The sequence below is a fragment of the Notolabrus celidotus genome, chromosome 22 (genome assembly GCF_009762535.1).
Source record: "Notolabrus celidotus isolate fNotCel1 chromosome 22, fNotCel1.pri, whole genome shotgun sequence".
Taxonomy (NCBI): Eukaryota; Metazoa; Chordata; class Actinopteri; order Labriformes; family Labridae; genus Notolabrus; species Notolabrus celidotus.
The window spans coordinates 7685512-7712421 of record NC_048293.1 but is presented as its reverse complement, the minus strand read 5'-3'; the positions used below and the strand labels follow the sequence as shown (position 1 = coordinate 7712421).

Genomic DNA, 26910 nt, shown 5'->3' with positions numbered 1-26910 from the left:
GTTTCCTGTGAATAGAATAATACATATTTCATTATGTTGATGTTTTGCAATTTAGTATTCCATTTCATATTCACAATGCAGCCTTTTTGGGGGAAGATTTTCTCTTTCAGCCTTTAAAATGTGATAGATTGAACTTTTTTTTTTTCTGTATGCACGAGTCATTCTCTTGTGCCGCCTGTCATTTCACAAACATGTCCAGGATTGCTTTTCTGTATTTCTACCAAAGCAGCCTTGTTATCTCGTTTTGACAGGTTTCCTCTGTGCTGTCTTCATGTCATGTTTATGTGCTGCAACAAGCAAATAATTAAGAGCTGTAGTACATAAACCTTGTCATAAACCCCCCCCTGTTTTCCCTACATCCTGCGCTCTCATGCTGTTGCTGCTCTGACATGTTTCAAAACAACCTCGCGATAAAAAAAAAATAGACTGGATCAATAACATGTATGGACAGTTGTGGTCCAGATGCTGGGAAATGCAGTTATTAATAAGTGAATTGATTCTTTCGACCTTGAGAGGTGTTCGATCATACCATATCAAATTCCTTACATGAACAATGATGTTTTGAGGGAGCATAGATGCTGGGCTAACAACATGCCATCCTGTGACTCTAGGCCCTGCTGCCCACAAGGCGTTGGTTCAACACAGTGTTGGATGACTCCCATCTGGTGGTCAGCTGCCACCTGTCCAGCCTCACCCACAGAGAGAAAGAGGGACACCTCTTCTGTCAGGTAGCAACCACTACAGCACACAGTTAAAACTATTTGAATGACCTCTGTTTCCTTTTTATTCAAAGAGTAACTTTTGTTATTGTGTCATCGCTTCAGTTGCTGGACATGCTGAAGTTCTACACCGGCTTTGAGATCAGTGACCAGACAGGAACTGCCCTGACGGAGAAGGAGATGACAACTCTGCACTATGACAGGATCACCTCCCTGCAGGTAAAGACTTTGCATGCAGGGGGACAGACAGACATGCAATGGCATATTTCAGCAGCCATCTTTGTCCTGTCAGGTTTGATTCTGCTGCTGTGTTTTCACTGAAAGCTTTCTCAATGTTTTTCATTGACATTTTTTGCGGTAATATTCCACCTGGAGAACATTGCTCCATGTTATTAGAGAGGAATACAATATTGTTTTGCAACTGACATGTGCTTTTTTGCATGGTTATTATTGTAACTGTGAAAGCAATGATCTTGTTTTTACAGAATGTGATCATTTCAGATTTCTCTGTGTCATTTCTGTCTTGCAGAGGGCAGCTTTTGCTCACTTCCCAGAGTTGCAAGACTTTGCTCTCTCCAACGTAGCAGCAGTAGACACCCGAGACTCCCTCACCAAACACTTTGGGCATCTCAGGTAAATCAAAACATCAAGAATGAATCATGAATTGAAAAAGTGCACTTGCAAGTTTTGGTGCACAGATGGAGGGATGTGGTGGGAGGGCAAGCATGGCTGGTCTGAGTATATTAAATGTGAACTGCTCATTCTCAGATGCCCTTGCACCAAAGTGTTTAAGCTAACATTATTAAGTGTAATTGTACTAACATGAAGCTGGCTCAAACCCTCTGCCTCATGGACTAGTCCTGACTGTATTTCCTCCAGTAAAATCACAGCCTCTCATGCAGACTGTGTCTTTGTTTTAGTATAGCATCAGCAGCACCGTTGCTGCCTGACTTCCCTGCTAAATGGCAGCTAGCGAGCCCTTGAACAGGCAGCTGGTACCAGCCAGAGAGAGAGGCACGCCTCATTAATTTAATCGATTTGCAGTGGCTTGAGAATAAACTCTTTGAACAGCTGTGTTTGTCAGATCATATTAGCTTGCCAAAGAGCCAAAAGCACCCACGCTTAGATGAATGGCCTGTGTGTGTTTTTTTTAACTTGTACACATGTGAAAAGTCAGAGAAAAGCAGTGATTTGTTTGCAGTTGTAATTACTTCAGGGTTTATAACCTTGCTTGGCATTTGGTGTCATAATACAAATGTTTAAGTTATTGACCCAAACTTGTAGAAGATCATCAAACTGTGTTGTTTTTTCAACCTTTAAGACCCTCCGAGGATTTTTCTGATCACCTGTTTGTTTGAAGAATCTTCATTCGTCATTGATTGCTCTGAGGTGCCGTGTTGGAGCAACAGGAATTTCCTTATTGCTGTTGATTTTTGTATATTCATCACCGCTATTAAGCTTCTCAAGTGGATTAGAAATGCTTTAAAGCCACTCTAAGTTTCTTTGAGTCAGGCAGAGGGTTATGAGCCGAGCTGAGCTGAGCTGAATCAGGTAAAGACTTAGCTGAACCATTTCATGTTTTTCTAGGAGCTCTGCTCTTTTCCTCAGAATCAGGGTTTTGAATATAGCAGGAACCGCATTGTTCTCCACTCTCAACTGTCACCAAAGCAGCTCCTGGGTAACTCCAAATATGCCGATCAGATTTAACGAGGCACTTTTCATCCAAACAACTCGCGCTAATGCCAGTTTATTCCAGCTGCGCTACCCACAGGCTAAGCTCCCAGTCACCCGCCGCTCTGAATTTATCCGCTAAGTCCCCCAAACACACGAACGCAGCATTATTGCATAGCCTGCCCACACATATACGCACCCATTCTTCCTCACACACACACTCACAGAATTCTCTCAGTTACATAAAACGTGTTGAGTGTCATTCCAGGCCAAATAATGAATTGACTGGAAGATCAAAGGGTGTGCAAGACTTTGTGGAATGCTAGCAAAAATTGAAGAACGGCATCACTACTGGAGATGTCAAAATAATTGGTGTAATTAGCTCTGTGGATTAGTTCTTCAGTATTGGGCTGTCATTGCAAAGGGCGTTGAGGTTTTATCAATTCCACTTGTCTTTTAATTGTTCGGGTTTTTTGGATACTGTGACAATCAAAGAAAATATGAGAAACATATAATATATAATATAACAATATTTTTCAACAGACTTAGACAGCTATTCAGGCTGGTTTAGATTTATGTCCCTTGATGAATTTAAATAAAATAACTGTTGCCTCATTTGGTTATTGTACGGATATCTTGCTCACAGAGTGCAAGTTAACATCTTTTCTTAGTATTTGCTTCTAACCAGAGTAATGAGGTAGCATCTTGGATTAACTAACTTGTTATTTAAGTGGCCAAGACCACCTTCAAGCTTCAGAGTAAACTTACTGTAAACAGTTACTCTTCTGTCCCCATCCTTACCTCACCCTGCCAGTAGCTCGGCTGTCACTCATGACCTGGTCCAGTCATCTTCATTACTCAGAGTGAGTTGTTGTCCTGCGTTCATTTTGTTGCTAAGGGAAGTAGTGCCCACATGACCAATGCCAGGTCATCCACTGGGCCACCAGACTGCGACATCGGCAGAATTGCCACCCCACTGCCCAAGCAGGGCGCCGCAAGTAGCTGAATGCATGCACAGACACGGTTACAGTCAGTCAGCACCCTGTGTGTCTGTCAGGGCTTGTCACTATGTGTCCAGGCCCTGTCCTTCGTTGTGTACGGGACCCTGCCTTTGTCACAGTGTGTCAACCTGATTAAAACAGGTCTGTATGCACAGAGCCATGCCTCAGCTCTCCGAGACGAAGATGCACTTTGATTTTCATAATCCTGTCGCATCAGTGCACCCCGGCCCCTTAACACACACATGCTGACAGCGCAAGAGTGCAGTGTCAAAGCAAACAGAGGTATTGCTTTGTGCTGCAGTGCTAACAAGCACAGAGAATTTGACAAGGCTGTGTATCTTCACACATACGGTGGTGTGCAGTCATTATATGTAAAATCCTCTCAGGAGGGAGGTTGTGTCCCAGAAAAGAAGCCAGACCTCCACGTTGCTTCCTACATAAATACAATGCACCAAAGTCATGATATATTGCTGTTACTTTTAATCATTGTATTACGAGTCAACAGGCTGTCCCTGTTATGATCATAATCTCCTTCATTTCAATCATTACCCAATCATTGTCTTTGAACAGCAATACATTTTTGTCAGCTTGTTGTCATCCATCATTTAATAAGAGTGCTAGCTAAATCTGTTATTAGAAAAAGCAATGTTTTTCATCTGATTAACCCCTTGTGTCATTTCCTCTGTAGTCCCAATACGCTCCACCGGGTGGCCTCATACCTGTGTCTGCTGCCAGAGTTGTCTGAAGGACAGGAAACCACCTATGAGAAGGAGGTTCTTCTAGAGCTGCTGGTAAGTGCCGTCCTGGCTTTCATGCAGGAATTTAAAACCTTTGTGGGTGAAATTGTTTTTCATTTAAATTATGAAGTGACTTTCACATCATTCAAGTCCGAGGCTTCACAGTGGGAGTGATGAGTGATAAAGAAAAATCTGTCATGTCTGGTAAATTTCAGTTTTGGGGCTGCAGTGAGTTGAGTTGTGCTCCCATATAGCGGGCGGCCTGAGTCTAATTCCAGGCTGTGGCCCCTTCCCCGCACATCTCTCTCACAGTTTCCTGCTCTATCTACTGTCCTATCCTCTCCATATAAAGGTGTAAAACCCAAAAAACACAACAGTTCAGTTTTGGGTGGAAATCAAGATTTACTTTACATTTTTACCTTTGTTAAACCAGCACCATCCTTAGTATGTTAAGTCTGAATATGAATATAAATATTATCCTATAACAGTCATTATTTAAAGCCTGACACGCTTAGAATTTTGCATAAAAATAATTATTTGGATGAAGGAATTCTGCAATACTTAAAGCTGCTGTGAGGAACTTTGTTTTGTATCAATTCTGGCGCCCCCCTTGTGGACAAAGTGATACCTCTTATTTCTTGTCCTTTACATGCAAAAGTAATGTTTTCAACAAAAGCCTCATCCTGTTGTCTTCAACAGTCAACTTTATCAGGGAATGTGATTATTTTCCATGGAAACAGTCAAATAAAGGCTGTTTCTGAAGCAAGATGTCCATCATCTGGTCTGACACCTACCCCCCCAGGGCAGTTTCAGGCATTAACAATGACAACAGAGAAGGTGTCAGTGTTGTTGCTGATGGTCTTGTTTGCTATTACAGGTCATAAAGAGGCATCAGTATCATTTTCAGTCTGTTTCTCAGCCAGTTCAAAACTCCTCACAGGGCCTTTAAGTCACTGTGTGTTTGTCATCCTGCAATGTGAACGACTTGTGATTATTGATTATTGTTGCACCTCTACAAATCATGTTTGTGGGCAGTAACTGTCCGGTCAGCTCTGCAAGACAACAGGTTTTGTGTTCTCTCATTTTAAATCCATTGATTGGACCTTGACCTTGGTTTACATACAGTATCCTCCACACTACCCGTCTCTCCTGAATTTGCTTTCTAATCCAATTACCGCTTTATATGGGCATTTATGTGACTCTGGGTAAATTGAACGCTCTGCTGATGAGATGGAGACGCAATTTTCCTTTTTTTATTGAGTCTCTTGAAAGGCGAAAGCTAGTTTGATTGTGCTCCCAGATGCCCCTTCCCTCAATCTCCCAATTTCTCTCTTTTTTTAAAAACCCCTCCAGTCAACAACTGGACTCTGCGCCGCTGGTTCCTCAATACACACACATGCACTTTAGACCTCTTCATCAAAGTGGGTGTTTCAAGGCTGTCCGGTGGTTATTCATAATTACCCACTCAGACCATCCCCAGGTCCTCAGCAAGAAGCAATGGAGAAGAGCTGTTTTATAATCATCTGATTAGATAGACGCAGAAGACAATGTCAGGGGACTCATTTGTTTGCGCCTCAGGTTGCCCCCAACAACCAACATGTCTGACCATGTAAAGTTAATAGGAAGAGCCCTCAGGACTAAAACTCTACAACACGGTAGAAAAACAGTGTTACTTGCTGCAGAGAACATTCTCATGAATATGCTCAGGGATGACAAACTATACCTTGTGGGGGCAGGACTGCTGTTACACCAGAGCAGATATGGGACAAGTTCAGGCTGTTTCACTTTCCTTGAAATAGTAAAAAAAAAAAAAAAGAATCCCCAGAAAAGTAAAAATAGAATAGCAAAACAGTTCAGTTCATGCCCTTAAAGCCTTAGTAGTATGCTAACATGGATCACAGCTTAATATTGTACTACAAAGGGATACTTTTTCACAAGACTTGAAGCACCATCTTATTTCTTTACCGTGTAAACAGATGCCTCTCAAAACATTTGGATGTCATGAAAGTTTAATATTTTCCATCGGTTATTTAAGAAAGTGAAAAATTGGAAAGATTTCAGACTCACTGCAGGTAAACTTAAACGTTTGAAGCATTTCTTGTTTTGATTTTAATAATTATAGTCTACAGCTCAAAAAAAGTAAAAATACATATCTCAAAATCGACCAATGTTTCATTTCAGGTCTGAGGGTGTTACTATTAAAACATAATGAATCTCAGTATCTCTTAGTCTAGTCCTTACAATTTAACCACAAACATGGGAAGACTGCTGACTTGACAGTTGTCCAGAAGACTATTATCGACATCCTCCATGAGGGTAAGGTGGCGATCATTGTTGAAAAGTCTGGCTGTTTGCAGTGTCTTATGGAAGCATATACTTCAAAAGTTCACCGGAAGGGAGAAGTGTGCTAGGAAAAGGTGCACATGCAACCCGGGCGACTGCAACCTTGAGAGGGTTGTCAAGAAGGTTTGATTCTAGAACTTGAGAGGGCTTCATGGTGCACGAGGAGCCTCCATGCACTAACGTTTTCAGGAAAGGGGCTACAACTGTAGCATTCCTAAGAGCATGCTACTCCTGAACCAGAGTCCAAAAGCATCTTGGGCATCCTGGGCTAAGGAGAAAAATAGCTGGACTGTTGCCCAGTGGTCCAAAGTTCTCTTTTCACAGGAAATACATTTTGCATTTCATTTGGAAATCAATGTCCTAGAGTTGGGAGGAGGAGTAGATAGACACAGATTCTGAGGTGTTTGAAGTCCAGTGTGAAGTTTCTGCAGTCTGTGATGATTTGGGGTGCCATGTCATCTGCTGTGTTTTATCATGTCCAAAGTCAAGCAACTGTCTACCAGGAGATTTTAGAGCACTGCATGCTTTCATCTGCTGACAAGCTTGGTGGAGACAGCCAATTTCCTATTTCAGCAGGACTTAGCACCTGCCCACAGCGCCAAAACTCCTACTCCCTGGTTGCTCACCATGTGTGTCCTCGATTGGCCTTGTCAACTTACGTGACCTGAACCCCATAAAGAATCTGTGGGATATTTGTCAATAGGAAGATGAGAAACACTGGACACAAAAATACAGACAAGCTCAAGGCTGCTACCAAAGCTACCCGGGCTGCGATAACACCTCAGCTGAGTTGAGTCAGCAGAGTGTATAAATGAATGCACCATTAGAAGTTAGACATTTCTGTTTTTAAACCTTTTTTGATTGATCATCAGCAATATTCTAATAATTTAAGATGCTGGTTTTCTAATTTTCATGAGCTATAAACCAAACTGATCAAAACTAAAACAAATAAAGTCTTGAAATATTTAATTTTCACGCATTTAGAATATGAGAATATATCAAAGTTAACCTTTTTTAATGGAATCATTAAAACATGTTATTCACATTGGGATTTTTAGTTGCAGCCTTAGCGTAGTCATAAGATTATCACAAGTGACATTGATATTACCAAAACAGTATGAATATGTAAATACTTAAGGGTTCCCTGTTATTCTTTACTTGGATCAAAGTTGATCTTTGAAAAGTAGCCAGTCCTTTAGAGATTAGAACATGTAACGCATGAAATCTTAGTTTGATGTGTCCACTGTGTTTATGATGAAAGACTTGATGAGTGTCCTGGTTTTGATTTATTATTTATTTTCCTTTTATATGATGCTGGTTTGTCTTTTTGTAAGACAGAAAATACAGATCCTAGGTTTTAATTCATCCAATGATCTCTTCTTTTGTCTCGTCCTCACTCTCTCACAGGTGTCCCGCCATGAGCGCAGAATCTCTCAGATTGAGCAACTGAACCAGATGCCTCTTTATCCAACGGAGAAGATAATCTGGGATGAGAACATTGTCCCGACAGAGTACTACTCAGGGGAAGGTGTGTGTTGCATGAGTGAATTGTGATTGCCTGCGTGGCTTACTGTGCACTTGGGCACATTTTCATTCTAATTTCAGTGTCTAGACTGTGTCTCATCCTCATAAGGATACACCCTCACCTGTTATCTCCTACCCTGAGGGCACTCATCTGGCACTGCACCGGCACCTCTCTCTCACTGAGGGAATCCTCTTAAGTTTGCAAGGACACCTTTAACAGCTCTTATAACACTTTCCATTCAAGCAACAACCTTTAAACACATTACTCTTTGGCTGTAACAGGTAGACATTTAGTGGAGTGCAGGTGCAACATATAGTTCATATAACACTTCAGCAAACCTCTTTTCAAAATGTGATAAAGTTTACCATATTTTTTGGTTTGTAACATACTGCATTTTTAATATTATATTTACTCTATCTATGTGTATTCATTTGTTTTCAGGCTGCCTAGCGCTACCTAAGCTGAATCTGCAGTTCCTGACACTTCATGACTACCTGTTGAGGAACTTCAATCTCTTTCGTCTGGAGTCCACCTACGAGATCAGACAGGACATAGAGGATGTGGTGTGGCGAATGAAACCCTGGTGAGATGTCTTCAGTTTGTAAAAGCTCATGAAACTTGATCCTGAATCTCACTTTTTTTCTTTCTCTGTACAAAGTTTTGTGTCGATGTTCTTGAACATGTGTTCATTTCTGTCAATGTTGCATAAATATGGGACTTTCAAGACAGCTGATTATAGAGGAAAAACTGGACTGATTAACAATAGAATGACTGACATACAGAGTTATTGAGCTGGAATAAAAATAAACACAAGTGTCTCTCCGGTTTTACACCAGCATGTCTCTGCAACGGTACTGAAAGACTGCTTTCTTGAAGAAATAACTACACAAAGTGATTATAGTGCTAACCACTATCTGCTCACGTGATACAATTTCTAAATCACCCTAGACATTATTTTATGTGTTGAAAAAAGTTTCTGATTCAGTCTTCAAATATAGACTAAAAACAATATGTAGCTATTTCTCCGACCTTGCTCCTGGGCCCATTTCTCTAAGTAATAACACCTGAGTTTTATAATGGCTGTGCTCTACACACATCACACTGCTCATTGAGATGCTGAAAGTGCAGGGAACCTGGGATAAAGCTCCCTTTCTGAGATTAAAGCATCAAAATGCAATATGCGCAGTGAAATGTGTCGCTGCATAGTCAATAGTCGAGACCAACTTCTAAAAGGTCCATGTGAGATAATAAAAGGTAGACAAGTGAAGACTATCATAGAGCTAAACTGGTTCAGAGTGGGGAATGTTCCCTCACCACACTGATAAGCATCCCTGATTTACTTTTCTGCCTAAGTAGAACTAATTTAAAGCGTTAATAAAGCTCACAGCTCACTTTGTCTTTAACTTCAATAAATGAAGATCCGTATCCTCTGTGTAGCACTCACATGGTGGCATGGCACAACGATCATCTTTTATTCAAAGACTGTGACATTTGGCACACCACATTTGGAAACCCATTCCTTAACATAATAAGTGTTCCCATTATGTCAAGTGATGTTGCAGCTCGCTTGTTGTTTCTGCAAATGTAAATAAGTAAGCAGGAGTGCCATGTGCTGCCCAAAACCCAACTGATTTCAATCTTGACAACAGCCCGCAGTGCTTGTCTGACTTATTGTTGTGTGTTTCTGTCTCACAGGCAGTCGGAGTACGGGGGTGTTGTGTTCGGGGGCTGGGCCAGGATGGCTCAGACCATCACCTCTTTTTCCATAGTGGAGGTTGCCAAGCCAAACATCGGAGAGAGCTGGCCTGCCCGTGTGCGAGCTGATGTCACGATTAACCTCAATGTACAAGACCACATTAAGCACGAGTGGGAAGGTAATAATGTTTGTGTCTGACCATCAAAATGTCATAATCTCCCTAGCATTCCCTGCTTTTTTTCCCTCGTATGGTAAAATACAGATGAAAAACTAGCAAATGTATCAATCACGAAACAAAGCTACATTCATACACATTTTGGCCATCACTCATGACTGCCTTCTTTCTATTAGCAGTGCTACACCTTATCTTTGTCTCAGCTTTTGTGTCTTCTAACAGTCCTCCAAGTAGCAGTTTATAACCTCCATAAAATCCTCCCCGATCACTCGCTTCTCATTCCACAAAGCCTTGACTCATGACCCTTACCTGCCTCATGTTTCTGTATAGACATTTCTTTGCGGCTATTACCGGCTTCTTTGTTTTATTCTCTGATCGTTTTTCTTCTCTGTAGCCGATAAGGGCACTGTAGATAATGTTAACAGGAACTTGTCAGCCTTGAAAGACATTGATTCAGTGGGAACACAGAACAGACAATGAGCCCTCCGAAAGCTGAATGGTATAGCTCTCCAGAGAAGGATATTGGACATGCTCACATGTCAATGTATGCCACTGATGTATTGAGCTAATTATTACAGAAATTAATGGTCTCTTTCAGAGGCCTGGGCTGTAGAACCAATGGAGTGATGACTGCATTTTGGGAGAAAAAAAAGGAAATCTAATTTATTCCAAATTGATGTCTTCAGTTTTTCTTTTATATCCACTTTTATGGTTTTTCCCTTTTTTTCTTGTAATTCAGTGGAGATATGAAGTATTACTTCCTTCCATCCACTAGTCGTTTCCCCAAAGTGTAATTAGAGCCTCATGTTTTAAAGATCAGGCAAAAGCTGACAGGGCGGTTTTGCTCACATCTCCAAATCCCGGCACACTACTACTCCGTCTCAGTCCTCCATCACCTCTCCTAGTCCCTGTTCTTTCCTCCATCGTCCTCTGTCTCCCTGTTTCTCTCTCTTCCTGTCTCTGAATTTTTTTTTCTTTTCCCCTCTCTCTCTCTAATACCTCTCTCCATCCTCTCTCAGGGCTGCGCAAGCACGACGTTTGCTTTCTGATCACGGTGCGGCCCAACCTGCCCTACGGCACGCGCTTTGACCGCCGCCAGCCTTTCGTGGAGCAGACCGGCCTGGCGTACGTGAGAGGCTGTGAAGTGCAGGGCATGCTGGATGATAAGGGACGCGTCATTGAAGAAGGTAGGCTCGCACACAACAGTGGCACATGACATCCATCCACCCATCATACCTCCTACGCATAATCATCCCCAAAGACAGATCTTTACGGAGGAAGAGGTCAGGCTAGTGTTGTCATGGTGACAGTCACTGTGAAACCTGACCTGTTCACATTAACATTCCATTAACCTGAGGTTGACAACAACACCTGGGAGCTCTGGGCTCTGCCCCATGCTTTATTTATCCTATATAACTGAACGTCTGCCATAGCTATATCTGGATGGATGTGCCTCTGTAAGAGAACACCCAATGTGCCTGTCCTGCAGGGTAAAGTCATGCATCATCAGGATGGGACGCTGGTGTGTGACAATGTGAGGCAGGAAGCATGAACTGTGCACATACAGCAATATCAATGAGGGTAACCTTATTTGGCCATTTTCAGTCATTTTTACAGATATGACAAGAAATAAATGAGATGAGGTCATCTTGCTTGAAATAGCCTCAAATTAAATCCTTTATTTGAATGAGTAGATTATTGGACTGAATCAGGAACTCTTTAATGGCTGAATGAGTTCAAAAGCTCCTCCTCGCTCACACAGAGGTGGTTACAACAACTCAGTCTAATTATTCATATTTCTATTATTGAATGCATAAACTGAACAAAATGACAGGGTTACATTGACTGTAGTTTAGTGCTCATTATGATGCTGAAAATGTGTCAAGGGCAACACTGAAAGAGATTTCAAATATGTCTGTATATAATTGAATGTGATAGATACAAACATAATCAATCTTTCGGTTTTAAGTTGGTTTCCATGCAGAGAGAAAGACTGAGAGTGCACCAGTGGCTCAGCAAACTGGAGAGTAAATTAAGAGAGAGCAACAAATAATATGAACAAAATAATGAATGAACGATTTAAAAAATAATTCTAAAAGCTTCATTGTGGTTATGTTTTAAAGGAAAATATAAAGTAAGCCATACCTCCCAAGTGCCTTGCAGGAATGAGGTGTGTGAATGCAGCAAATATAATTGAAAAAATGGCAGCACTCACAATTAAGTTGACAAACTTTTAATGTCAATAATCTGACAGTGGCAAAATACATTTATTTTAAATAAATATTGTCTTTTTTTAATAAATTAAGTAAAATTACACAAAAAAACATACAAAAGAAGAAACACCTCGACAACCTCTCCACTGTGCGATCAGAAAACGGATTACCACAAAAAAAAAACAATTATTACATAAAACAGGAGAAAGAAAGCTCCTCATTCAAACCTCCAGTAGACTCGTCTGTAGATGATGGATCCAATGGGCCTCTCTCTCTCTGGAGGGCCTTCTCCCCCCAGACAGAAGGGGGGTTGTCTAAGGTTGTCTAATTAATAGATAAAAGCACTGCTTAAGCTATTCTATATTGATAAAATAACTTGTCAGATTTGATGTTGTCAAAATAAGACATTGCAGTCACACTGAAAATAGGCTCTCAGAGAGAATTTGTATTTCCTTATAATATGATATGCAGTACCAGGGTCTCCTCAACTGTGTCATATTTCTCCCCTCCGCCAGAAGCAATCCCTCTCAGCGGTGGGTTCACCTTGGTTAGCTTGCAGTCATGGTAGTGTGAGCGTTTCCCTTGTGGGAACATGTGTCCATGCACCGAAGCACTCATTCACCTCTCCTCCCTCATCTGTTAGGATTAAATATACAGCAGGCAGAGCATACTAAATAGACACTGCTGGGGAACATGCCCTGCAAATGTTGTCTTGGTTAAATTTTTAGATCACCATCAGGGTTATTATGTGGCACACTGGTTGACTGGGTGAGGGGGTGATGTCACATAAATCAGCTGGCACTCTGGTGAAGGTGAGAGGATACACAAGCTGAGGGGAGAATTTTGAGACAATAGAGCAGCTTTTTAAGACAGCCCGATTTTGTGGTCTGAACCTGCATGGTACCAGAACTTTCTCTGCCTTATTTTCCATTGCAGATAGTCCCTGCTTACTGTAGACAGATTCTTAGCTGAGCACTTTAGTGACAATGTTTGTCTTTAACACAGCACCAACACAGACAAGAACTTTAAGTACCATATTTTACTCTGTGAATTGAAGCTGGTACCCTAAGTTATTTCATATTTGTGTGTTGTGAATTTGTTTTTTAAACTATTAGCAAATGTTGCTGCCCTGACTGTCTTACCAAGTTACCAAGTAGCACTGTAATAATGATCATTTATGCCCAGCATTTTTGTATTACCTTTAAGCTTAGGTTGCTAAACTAACTAAAGGAGAATTACACAACACATGGACAATTTTTAATAGCATTGCTCAAAATGTACAGTACCAGTCAAACGTTTGGACACACCTTCTCATTTGATGGTTTGTATTTATTTTAATTATTTTCAACATTGTAAATTAATACTGAAGGCATCAGAACTATGAAACAACACATTTTGAATTATTTAATTAACAGACGTGTTAAACAAACCAGAATATGTTTTATATTTTAGATTCTTTATAGTAATGCCTTGATGACAGCTTTGCATACTCTTGGCATTCTCTCAGTCTGCTTCATGAAGTGGTCTCCTGGAATGGTTTTGAAATAATAGGTGCCTTTTCAAGATGTAATTTAAGGAATAACTTGCCCTCTTAATGTGTTTGAGACCATCAGTTGTGTTGTTCAGAGGAAGGGTTAGAACACAATGGATAGCCCTATTTGACTACTGTTGTAATCCAGATTATGACAAAACCAGATTATTTCATAGTTTTGATGTCTTCAGTATTAATCTACAATGTTAAAATAATTAAAATAAATAAAAACCATTGAATGAGAAGGTGTGTGCAAACTTTTGACTGGTACTGTGTGTAGTATTTCTTTAAAATATGAAAATATATCAAATTAATTGATATTTTAGTGAACAAATACTCTACATCTCAGTTTAAATAAGGCATTGATGTGATTCCATGTTTTAATAACTGACAGCTTAATACAATGACACATAGCTATCTTAACAATTTACACACTTCACACAGCTGTTCACATTTCAATCCCATGGCGTGTTCAGTGTGTAGCTCCCAAGCTTTCGCCACGCTCGTTTTAGTCAGGGGGATTTGATGATCCCAGCATAGCGGTACACAAGCGCACACAGACGACATACATGGATGGGCACACGCAATATAGGCCAACAGGATTGAGTTTCACTCCCATGGTCTGGGCCCTGCAGCTCCATACACGAATCTATTTAGACATCTGTCAAAGCTACGTCCCGCCAGGCTTCCTATGGGAGGAAGCATAAAGCATATAACCTGTCAGTCAAACATCTACATTAAATTCCTGCTGCTGAGAAATAGGAGTGCTGTTGCAGGATGAGCAAGGATGACCTTTTTTTTTTTTAAATAGTATTATTATTTAACGAGAGAGTTGAATGAAAACCACTCCTGTAATCATGGTTTAGAATTTGTTTATGCATACACTGTTACGGTATATGACCCATGTTCCACTATAGCTTTAAGAGTACATTCATGTTTTTCTTATGATTCCTAAACCTTTTTAAGAAAGATCTGAAAAAAACACACAAAATTAGATGAAGGGCTTTTTATTAGGTCATCACTGTAACAACCATTCTCCCAAAACCTGTGGTCCAGGACCGGAACCAAAGCCTAAGCTGCGAGGAGACGTCAGAACCTTCCGTGTGTGGCTGGATCCCAACCAGTACCAGCAAGACATGACAAGCAGCATTCAGACTGGCACCGAAGACCCCTACGAGACTTTCAACATCATCATGAGACGCAAACCCAAGGAGAACAATTTCAAGGTTTGGACTACACCTCGAAGCACGCAGATTAGACCAGCCCTCACTGTCGATTGTTTTTGAGTGCTTTATTTGCAGGCCTTGAGCTCTGGTCCCACCAACACCACCCGAGAGTGATGCATCACACATATTATGCTCTCTTGGGTATTGCAGCTATAAGGTTGGGGCCAGGGCAACTCTGAGATTACCACCCACTCAAGGCCCTCTCAGTGATCCCAATGAGAGTCACTTCTCACTGGATATTCATGTGACATGTACCCTTCTTAGCTTTCACCTCTAAGAATCTCTTTGTGGTAGCAAGCCAGCATTCTGTGGTTATGTGTTAATATGTTTTTTTGCAGGTGTGCAGATGCCCTCAGCAGAACCCTGCATTGTTTTCTCAAACATATCAATACTTCTAAGATCATAGAGAAGTTATTCAAGTGTTTGTGTGAAACTTTTTTAGAAAATGTTATTTGTCTTAATTTTTCATCCATCTCCTTTTTTTTTTAAATGCAAGTGCGTCTTATTTTTGTTATTTATCACATAATTTATTCAAGAGCTTCTCATTCCAGCTATGTCAGATGTGTTTTTCCTGAATCTGCACACCCCCTTCTGTCTCTCACAGCCCGAGAGGAGACAGATGATTTTGAAGTGTTTCCTTTTTTTTTTATGAATTTGAAAAGTGCAGGAACTAATGGGTATTCAGGAAACATTCTTCCCCATCTTTGATGTGGGACAAAGATAAAAGTAAACACGTCTCCTTTCCCAATGTTTGATGCTCGGGGTATTAGACAGGTTGCAGCTCATTAAAATATAATTGACAGACATACAAATTACCTGCCGTCCCACCAGCCCACAACAAAGCTATTCTTATCCAGCCAAACCCCCTCATGTGGGATTGATGTCTCTTGTATGATATGCTTCTATTCAGATACTTCTCAGTCTATTGGTTCGGTATCTGTTACATACTTTCTTTGTCTTCTGTAGGCAGTGCTAGAGACCATCAGAAACCTCATGAACACAGAGTGCGTGGTACCAGACTGGCTTCACGACATTATCCTGGGCTATGGCGACCCAGGCAGTGCCCACTACTCCAAGATGCCAAACCAGATCTCCACGTTGGACTTCAATGACACCTTTCTGTCACTGGACCATTTACGATCATGTTTCCCGGGTTACACCATTAAAGTCACAGAGGACAACCCTGAGCTGCAGGTCTTCCCTTTCAGGTGAAAATGAAATACAAATCAAATGATAGAGAGAGCAGAATGAGGTTTATTTACCTCAATTTTAGAAAATATATTTATATTATATACTGTTGTTCCAACCCCAACTTGGTTGAGGCAGATGGCAGGCTAACATGAGTCTGGTTCTGCTCGAGGTTTCTGCCTGTTAAAAGGAAGTTTTCCCTCGCCGCTGTAACTAGCTAAATACTGCGAGGTGCAATGCTCATGGAGGATTAGGATGAGATTATAGACCGAGTCTTATCCTGTCTTGGTGTTGGGTCTCTGTTAATAATTTAACATAGAGTACGGTCTAGACCTGCTATGTTTGTAAAAGCGTCTTGAGCTAGCGTTTGTTGTGATTTGGCGCTATACAAATAAAGATTGATTGATTGCTGTATAATTCCAAGCTTGATGTACTACATTAGTATCATTACACTTTATTATGGTCATAATAACCCCTATTTTTCTTTGTGCTTTTTATCCGCCAGAATAAAGTTTCCCGTCTCAAATAAAGCAGAAAAGGGAAAGAAGAGAAAGGCTGAGGAAGAAGAGGAAAACAAAGAGGAAGACAAGACCTTGACTGTTGAGCCTTATGTCACCCCAAACCGTGGACCATACCCATACAACCAGCCCAAACGGTAAGAGGTCAAGACCCTGACTCAGGCACTCCCTTCCACAGGTCAAAACATTATAAAGTTATTTTCCTTTTCTTTAATCAGTATCTTTAAAGGCAGTTTCACCTCAACTAGCACTCAACCCAGAGCCTATAGCAGTTATTGTGTTGATGTAATATTGTATCTAAGTGTGAATTACTTTAAATCTTTAATCTCCATACCAAACAGCTATTAATAGTAAAGTAGCACACATGCACGAGTTGGCTGCTTATTAAAGGTTCCCGTCTTGAGCCTGACTATTCAGATGAGTTTCTCCATTCTTGTGTCCATGGTCTCCCCTCTGACTTCTTCACCATGTCTTGTTATGTTTGCTATTTTAAGTTGTTGTTATGGCTACAATTATAGATGGAAATTTTAATGCAATTAAACGTGAACAGAAAAGGCTTAAATATTCTGCCTCCACATCATAAATGCCCTTTGTGAAAGTTTCACATTAATCTGGGGGTGTATTGGTGTATTAGTATCCCGAGTTTGCACTTTGATATTTAAATCTTGATAACAACATTCCCCTGGGGAGCCCCCGACATGTAAATCTTTAAAGATGGTCAAAAAAAACAAAAAAACATCACCGTCTCTTTCTTTTAAGCTAATAAAGCATTCCATAACAAGTGTTTTTATCTGTCATGGTTATTGAGCACTCCTAACTGACTCTTCATTTACTCACACCAGCATTGTAACTTTCTTACAGGAACACAATTCAGTTCACTCCCACTCAGATTGAAGCCATTCGAGCAGGGATGCAGCCAGGACTCACTATGGTAAGAACTTAAGCATTTCATGTTTTATTGTATGTTTTCTACATACATTTCAAGACTCATCAGGGAGATATCATTTATTTGTTTGGTTAAAAACTGCAACATTGGGACACCGCTGGCCTAACGGTCTAGGTGCCCGCTCCATGTGCAGAGGCTATAGTCCTCGTCGCAGTGGTTGCAGGTTCGACTCCCAACTTCTGCCATTTGCTGCATGTCTTCCCTTGCTCTCTGCTCCCCACATTTCCTGTCTCCCTCCAGCTGGCCTATCCAATAAAGGCAAAATGCCCAAAAACATAACCTAAAAAAAAATAAAATAATAATTGGATCTTACGCCAACAAGAAGTAAGCATGGATGTCGAACATGTGAAGCCGAACTGTGTCTGTTATATTTCAAACTTTAATACAGCACAGTCATAGGTTGCATGTTATTTCTGTTTCTAACCTTTAAGCCTGATACTGTAGGCACATACTGCTCCAGCTAGCTGTTACAAAGCCAAAGATTTGCCAACATTAATCTCAGTGATGCACACCAAGGGAATTCCCACACAGTAAATAAGCTTTGGTTCAGTGTCCTTATCTCCATCACTAACAAAGTGTTGGCACACTACCTGAACCCTCTCTGTAATTCGGCCATTGCCAGTGAAATAGCCCACCATGTATTTAAGGTACAAGATTACACATTTGTATGGTTACGTCTTGCCCATCCACACCCACATCCAGTGCCATTTCATTCCAGCTTACTGTCATCCTTTCAAGAGAAACATAACACACAGCTTTGACAAAAGTGCCGCTCTGATGTGGTGATTGGAAACTGGCAGTGTGGTTTGAGTAATTTATTGTTCTGCCAGCCGAGGTAAATATGGCAAGAAGGCTATCAGCACAGTCGTAAAACAACTCTGCATGCTTGACTTTCTCCTTTCCTCCCCTCCTCTAACCTTCCTCCTTGGCGTATGTCATGTCATCAGCCCCCACAACAAGCACACACTACCTCCTGGTCTTCCTGGCTTTGGCTTTCATGTAGGGAAACCAAAGAGCTGATTAGTGATATATGCAGGAATATGTAATTGTGCTTACTCATTTAGCAGACACTATTCACCTGAGATACATAAACTAATACCAACCTGTTACATGAATATTTGTTCGGTAAATTAGATGAGATATTCCATTACAAAGTAGATATGAGGCTCATTTTCTGAGTTAACTGAATAGAGAGATGAAGGATTACTAATATAACATGAACAAACAGGAGGCTGGAAATATATGAAGTGCCTCCTTTAATTTTTTCATCTTTGCAGTTGCCGGGTCTTGGCACGCCTCACGACACCTCCGCCTTGTTGCATTGTGTATATCTTTGCGTGGCTAACACTTGGGCACCAGCCTAGCCTGTACTGACATGCCCATGGCCGAGCTGTCACAACCACTAGGGTGCCCTCAAGGAAAGGGCCTTTGCCCTGCGACTGAACTTCTTATTGTGCTTATATTCTTCTATCTGCTAAAATTAGTTTTATTCATCCGTGTCTCCTTCTTCCCTCTTTGCTGTGTCTCAAGGTTGTTGGACCACCAGGAACCGGAAAGACAGATGTTGCTGTTCAGATCATCTCAAACCTCTATCACAACTTTCCAGAGCAGAGGACCCTCATAGTGACACACTCGAATCAGGTAAACTACGTAGCATTAATGCTCGCAAACTTACACAGCACTTATCTGAAAAAGTTCCCCAAAACTCTGCTTTTTGGAGGATTTATTGCTTGTACTCAGATCTGTTCATTAATCAGCCGATAGTGATATTCAAACCATGGAAGAAAAATTAAAATCTAAGCTCTCTTGTGCCCCGGTCTTCTCCCCTCAGTATTTAATCATAAAGTAATCTGCTGTTTTACTTCAGTGGAAGCTTGCCAAAGAGAACTTTATCTACAAGAAGCCGAGCTGAAAAGAGTGATGTAAAAGCCCTGCTGTCTGTAGTGGTTTCATTTCTGTTCAGATCTTTAATGCAAAAACGGCTTCATAACTTTCAAAATACCTTTTAAAATTAATTCATATAATAGTAATATTAAGAACTGAAACAAGTTCATGAGAATATATGAAAACAGAGTGTAAAAACAGCTGTTATTGCCAAAGTACAGTTGATTGATGACTAAATATAAACACATTTAATCTGATTGGGTTCTCTTGTTATTATTTATTCTACACCAGGCTCTGAACCAGCTGTTCGAAAAGATCATGGCCCTGGACATCGACGAGCGCCACCTCCTGCGTCTTGGCCACGGAGAAGAGGAGCTGGAGACTGAGAAGGACTTTAGCAGGTGGGGACAGAAGGAGACACACACACTCAAACAAATACACACAGATATGTACCCCTAAACATGCAAATGTGCAAATTGTGACTTGTATTAACATGTCGTGAATGGTCCCATACTTATAATGCATACACACCTCATGTTAATATAAAGCACACAACACAACTATCTAAACATTAGATATTTAGTATGCGCCAGCACAGTCATAGGACTACTTGACACTGCCATTTGCCAAAGACCTGTTTCATCTTCGTTAGCCATCATTGACCTCTGAGGCTTTCCTGCCACTGTATGGGATCTCTTATCACAGCCCGGTACCTTCCAAACCAACCTTATCTGATAAACCCTCTCATCACTGCTCTGGACCACAAAGACTGACCTCATGGACATTCTTTGTAGCCAGCCTTGTTGAAAATAGGAGCTAAGCAGAAGGCTCTGTGAAGACAGGATGATACAAAGCAGGGGTGAAATACCTGAAAACTTGATGATTATAAGTTCTCATAAATCTTGAGTATTGTTTTTTTTATTAACAATTCAAAAGTTAAATAGGAATCATACTTTTCATTATGAAAGATGTGAAATGAATCCAAATGACACTTTCCAGTCATCAGATCAAGACACACACTTGAAGAGTCACGGTTATAACCAATCAAAATAACAATATATTTATACATAAATTCATTATCAAATTTTTTTTTTTAAGTATGCAGAATTTAATTTACAAATAATTTTTATACTGAGGAGAAATGTGTAAGTGACATGCAGCTTTAGTATTGTTAGCACTTTCCCAACTGAGGCATACATGAGGGCTTTAATGAATAATGAATCTACATAAACATGACTGAATTATTAAACGAATAAATACACAAATACATCCATAATTTCATGAATAAATACATTAAGTAACAGTTTTTTTAAGAGTATAGCAGTGTTTCTTTTTCTGAGGTAATGGAGCCTGTACATAGAACACACAGAGCTGCTATTCCTCATAGAGCACAGGGGGCAGGACACAGAACAAATGGCCTCAGACAAGAACCACCAGAGTCCTTTTAAGGAAGCCCCAACAGTTCCCAGCTCTCTCACCACCCTCTTTGTGTAAACTCCAATGAGTGTGTGAGTGTGTGTAAGTGAGTGTGTGCGCTCTGCCTTGAAGGATAGTGACTCAGTCCTTACTACTGAGACACGTTGAGATGGAAAAAGAGACTTTGGGGGTGAATGCACTTTAAGCATTCATGACAGATTTGAGGAAGAGAGATTATCCCAGAATACCCAAAACATTTACAGTTCTACATGACTGCTGTTATATTTGACACGACTATAAGATGAATCAGCATGGCCTTTTTTTCGTGTTACCAGCAAAGCTTGTTAGCTGGCTTCTGAATATAAATAACCCAGTGTTATTTAATATTAACTAAGTGTTCATGCTGTTCCTATTTAAAGTTTTCACATAACCTACATTCTTAATTACCACCTTATCCATCTGTGGCACTGAGCAAATTGCACCTTATAGCTCCAGAGGAAGAAGGGAGGGGCGATGCATGTCCTTCATTTGCTATACTCTCTGTAAGATTACTCTTCAGCATGAGTGTGTGATAGTAGTATGGTTAGCAGTCTGCAGGAGCTTGGGTCTGCACATGGAAGCAGTCTGTTACATTTTTAAATTATGCAGCAACATAGACATAAAAGAAAGAGCTTTAGCTTGCAGCATTTAATATGTTCCCGCCTGCTTGGCTGCCTCAAAACAACATGCAGACTCCACACTCCTTCCACCCTGCTGACACCAGCGAGAGGAGAGACCCAGAGAGTTTTAATTAACGCTGTATACGAGATGACAAAATGGAAGGCAGTGCTCCTCCAAATGCCTAACAAAGGCAAAGCTACGGCACCGTTAATTAACAATGCCTCCCCGCATTTCATGAGGAATTTTGTGCTGTTTTAATGAGGTTTCAAGGGTGCAAAGTGGTTGTGATACAGGGTATGTCTCTCTGAAATATCCAAGATGCAGGACAGTCTCAGGTTCACAGTTGCTGCTATAACATGCAAGTTTAAAAATATGTGGTTGTTCACACCTGTGTTTCTACTCTGGGCTTTCTGTCTCAGTAGCTGAATACAGGTCGACTTCCTGGGAACAAGGTCACTCCCCATTTTTATTTAATTTTATTCAGGCCAAACAGGCAGAGAGCTGTGATTGTCTCTGAGTCATCTGCTGACTGAGGATCTTTGCACGGAATTTAAAAATAGATCTCACCTCCAGTATGTGACCCTGTGACCCTCCTACTTCCTGTCGTACTGTGCTGCGCGTGCTGCGCTTCTTGTTGCCACCTGACAAACACTTTAAGTAGAGTAGTGTCAAGGTCTGCCATCGCCCTCTTTACGCATCTATGCTCCATCAGGTCATATTTACAATATCATTTACATTTTTACGATAATATGTCCTCAAATTACCCAACATTTTATCACCGGCCAAGGACAAAATATAGAGTTGTGGTAACTACAACTACATCCATGCATAGATATTTAAGAACCTGATGCCACGGCAGGAAGGGATTCAGATCGGGTTAGAAGCTGAATCAAGAACTCAAAAACACATCTCAACTGGAATTTATCTACAGCAGTTTGACTGAGGTGGAAAGATCAATTAATCAATCATTCTTTATTTGTATAGTGCCAAATCACAACAAACATTACCTCAAGATACTTTTACAAACATAGCAGGTCTAGACCATACTCTATGTTAAATTAACAAAGACCCAACATCAAGACAGGATAAGACTCAGTCTTACCTCATCTTAATCCACCATGAGCATTGCACCTTGCAGTATTTAGTTAGTTACAATGACAAGAAAAAACATCCTTTTAACAGGCAGAAACCTCGAGCAGAACCAGACTCATGTTAGCCTGCCATCTGCCTCAACCGAGTCGGGGTTGGAAAGAGGGATAGAGGAGAATAAGAGAGAGAGAGAGCGATGAGAAGAATAGTAGTAGTAGCTGTTGCCGCTGGAGTCCAGTACGTCCATATCAGCTGGAGTCTGGAATGTCCACAGCAGCAGGACTTCTACGGCAGCTCAGAGGAACCTACAAGACAAGGGAGCTCAGGGACTCCATAAAGGTCTATGGTTAGTAACTTTCAATGGGACAGGGAGAGTTAAAGTAAGTGATGGGGAGGTTCGGGGGAGGGGGATGGGATATGATCCCACTGTGTCAGTGCGCTAGTTCCCCCTGGCAGTCTAAGCCTATAGCAGCATAACTAAGAGCTGGTCAAAGCCTGAGCCAGCTCTAACTATAAGCAAAACAATGTATGTAGGATGATAAACCAAGGTTGCGATTTTGGTTGTTTCATGGTTTTAGTTTATAATGAAGATTCATTTACTGACCACATTCATTTAGTGCATTAACAATTTAATGATAGCAACATTATCAAAAGTGATTGTGGAGTAACCGGGCTATGCTGTCTGTCTCCAGATATGGCAGAGTCAACTACGTCCTTGCAAGAAGACTGGAGCTCCTCAGGGAGGTGGGGAGGCTACAGGAGAGCTTGGATGTCCCAGGAGATGTTTCCTACACATGCGAGACTGCAGGACACTTCTACCTGTACCAGGTAAGACTACAGCTAGGTGCTAACATCTCTCTGTGATGTACAAGGAAACAAAGGTGGGGAATATACTCATCAAACAGTGCCGCAAAGACCATGCTTTTATGCATTGTGCACAACATTTAATCAAGCTAAAAGTTGGAGAGATGCCTAATGATATTCCTGGTTCCAATTATAACAAACATTTCAAACTACCTGATGTTTCTCCTTTCACACAGTCCCACTACTGTGGATCAAATATCCTTGAAATTTGTGTGTGGGTGTTAATATTGATTCACAGAGAGGGAGAGACACTTCAGAGAAACTTGGAGATGTGTTGCAGAATTGATTAGAATAGATTTGTGTATTGTCTCTTCTGCTCTCAAGACACATCCATGCCAATCAAATCCAGACAGTATTAAAGTTTATATTACCTAGACCCACAGCTTTTCTTTTATGGGTTAAATCTGTGTACACTCTTAGATTGCAGGAGAAATATTGCTGCAGTTAAAACTAAGCGATTTTGGAGAATCTGAAGTAGATATTAAAGACAATTGTTGCTTAAAAAATGTAGGATTTAGCTTTCATATTCAGAGTTTTGGAAGTCTCTGGTTAACGTTCACCCTTTTCTTTCTCTTTAAAAATACTGTCACTCAGGTTTTGATAACAGTAATGTTAACAAACAGTGCACAGATGCCAGTGACATTTTATTAGCAATGATCATAGTTAACTACACCCTAAAGCAGATATCTGTGTGTTGAGTGAAAGCCTTATGAAACACTTGTATATCATTACTGTTACCATAGCTCTGGTGTTAGAGTTCACTTCACAGTATGTGCATGGTGACAACCTTTCGCCTTGCCAAGAGTCTGTCAGTTGTCTCTCTCACATACCCGACTGTGACTCCCGATGAATTTGGTGCTGCATGCAGATTGAATTCTCCACCCACACTTTCATTTTAGCTGAGTTCTTGTGTTTGTGTTAGCTCTGAAAACTTGCTGACAGTGTCGCTCTGTGACATTTGAAGATGTAAATGTCAAGAAGTTAGAAGCATGGTGAATCCATCACTTTGAGGAGACTATTCTGGCATTGATCAGAGGAAAGAATACCAGGGGCGGTCATCAAGGGCCAGTATTTGATTGGTACCAGTTTCTGACTGGTCAGTACTGAAATATTGATGAGTTCCATTAGAAAGGATGCTGCTGTGCGTATTTCTGTAAAGATTGCTGTACACTCATTAGAGCTGGCTAATTATTTTTTTATTTTATTTTTATTTGGAAAAGCACAGTAGTACAATTTCTTCAGCATTTTACACCTCAGCATCAGTCTTTTTTTAGTCCCCTGTAAATATTATCCATCGTATAATCACCCCTTCCTGGGAATTGGGAAGAGTAATCGTAAATAGTTTGACTGTTTTTGTCCATGTTGCCTTTCCAAGATTTTTGTTCTTAAGTCATTTCATTGCAATAACATACAAATAAAAGAACAGGGGGAGCTTCCTTCTTGTGATTCTCAATATTAAGAGTAGCCGAAGAGAACGTGCTGTCACAAAGTAAAGATACTTTAAACGAAATTGGATCTTAGCGGTTTCACATACTCAGTCCATTTTGTCCAAATCCAGTAAAACTTTCCAAATTACACTCTGAGGGAAAATTAAAGTTTTTCCATAATGTAAATCTCATGCAAAATTTTAATCCATTCCATCCATCCATGGTGGGTGGTTCTATTTTTAACCATTTTCTAGTGATTGCTTTTTTACTTGCCGTCGATAGTATACCAAGTAATTTTTTGTCATTAATATTCCAATTTTCAAACGATATATCCCCAAAATACAGAGTTTCATATTTAAAAGAAACGTTAACACCAAATACATTCTGTATATGAGTATGGATCTCTTCCCAATAAGTTTGAATAACCTTGAAGTTCCAGAATATATAAAAGTGGTTGGCTCCATCAGTCCCACAAAGTCTCCAACAAGCATCTCCACCACCCTGATGTCGTTTCTGGATGGGTGTAAAAGATATATATTTTTCCAACAAAACCCGCGCCATATGTTTGACCCTGTTGAGATCCACAATAACTGGAATGTTTTTTCCCAACTCTCCCAAGAGTTCAGTACATTTCCTTCTCTTTCCCATTTCTTCTTCATATATTCTGTGTTCCTTTGCTTAGATTCTTAGATGACGACATACAGTCTAGATATAATTTTGTGGCATGATCGGGATTTTAGTAATGAGAGAAATACCTGTAGGAACCAAGTTTCTATTTTACCTAAAGCCTCTTTCATGTTTTGATTAAAGTAATGTCTGACTTCCAAGTATCTATAAAAGTCATCTTCCCCCAGAGCTGGCTAATTCTTTTTGTTCCTAATGATGACAAAGTGGACAGTTTCAGGTTTTGTACCCAAGTGTTTATACTCTGGGCCTCATGGCAAAACATTGGGCAGGTGTTGGCTTATTTTGCCAACTTAGCTAGATACTATATTTGTTATAGGTACTTGCCTGTTAAAGGGATGCATTAGCATTCAAACAAATACATCTTAAGCACTGCAGCCTAACTTTAGCAGCTATTCAAACCTCCTCAGTGCATCTTTCTTTTTTTTATACTTAATCATGTCAATATTGCTCATACATAAAATACATTTCTTATAGATTCAAACCATTTTAACACTGCCTTTTTTGTAACTTTTGTTAACCTCCGACCACACAAGATCAGAAAATAGTATATAAACAACAACTAAATAAATAGATAATGAATAAATAATAATAATAAAACAACAATAATTACAAGAGTATGAGATGCTGATAATAACAGGTTGGTAAGTGTGAATACATATATCACCAATCATAGTATATGTATTCATATACATTCACATAATTGTACGCATCTTTGACTTCATGTACCACTTCTTCAAATTTAGTCATCATCATCATCATTATCACCATAACCATAGTGCATCTTTCATTCAGTTGCTTGAGTATCAATAACTCTCAGTATCCATGCATTATACAAGCGATTTTGGTATCAATAAAAAACGTTCAATATCCGTCTTTAAAAACTACACATATAGCCATACTCAGTTTGGATCGAGGTCTTAATAGTCCATACAAACAGATACTTATGCCATTAACTTGAGTCCTCCAGCAGACTCATTAATGTTAAAGATCTTCTTCATATGAGTATTTATAGAACTAGGCCACCCTGCTGTTTGCTTGTGGCTGGTTTATTAGGTGCTCAGCAGGGGTACCTGTATACAAGTGAGTCTATCTATTCCGGTTTGATCATTTATGTGTAATGTGATTTTCTCTATGGTCAAATAAATACAGACAAAACACGGCAGGCATCATTTAAGCTTCACAGAGCCATGCAGAACACCCACTGTGTGCTCATACAGCAGTTTGGTAGAATTCATATAATCTGAGCGGGGGCTTGTGTTGTGGGCATATCAGAAAATACTTCATTAGTATTCTTAATGCAGTAGCTATACCAAGCAATTAATTAAGAACATTTAGTTATTATCAATATTTAAACTCCTCTGTGCTGCCACAATCCTAAAGTGTGAACAGAAATG

General features: G+C 40.3%; 1 protein-coding gene across 1 annotated transcript in view; it reads left to right on the top strand.

Moving 5' to 3' along the window:
• aqr (aquarius intron-binding spliceosomal factor) overlaps window positions 1-26910 on the top strand; it is a 63015-nt gene that overhangs the window by 8261 nt on the left and 27844 nt on the right. The window contains exons 12-26 of the mRNA XM_034674823.1: window positions 612-728; window positions 825-938; window positions 1249-1352; window positions 4080-4182; window positions 7879-7999; window positions 8438-8579; window positions 9692-9870; window positions 10887-11054; window positions 14668-14837; window positions 15804-16045; window positions 16531-16680; window positions 17405-17474; window positions 19020-19130; window positions 19665-19774; window positions 23231-23366. Coding sequence (XP_034530714.1) covers window positions 612-728; window positions 825-938; window positions 1249-1352; window positions 4080-4182; window positions 7879-7999; window positions 8438-8579; window positions 9692-9870; window positions 10887-11054; window positions 14668-14837; window positions 15804-16045; window positions 16531-16680; window positions 17405-17474; window positions 19020-19130; window positions 19665-19774; window positions 23231-23366 — 2037 coding nt within the window. The remainder of the gene's footprint in view (window positions 1-611; window positions 729-824; window positions 939-1248; window positions 1353-4079; window positions 4183-7878; window positions 8000-8437; window positions 8580-9691; window positions 9871-10886; window positions 11055-14667; window positions 14838-15803; window positions 16046-16530; window positions 16681-17404; window positions 17475-19019; window positions 19131-19664; window positions 19775-23230; window positions 23367-26910) is intronic.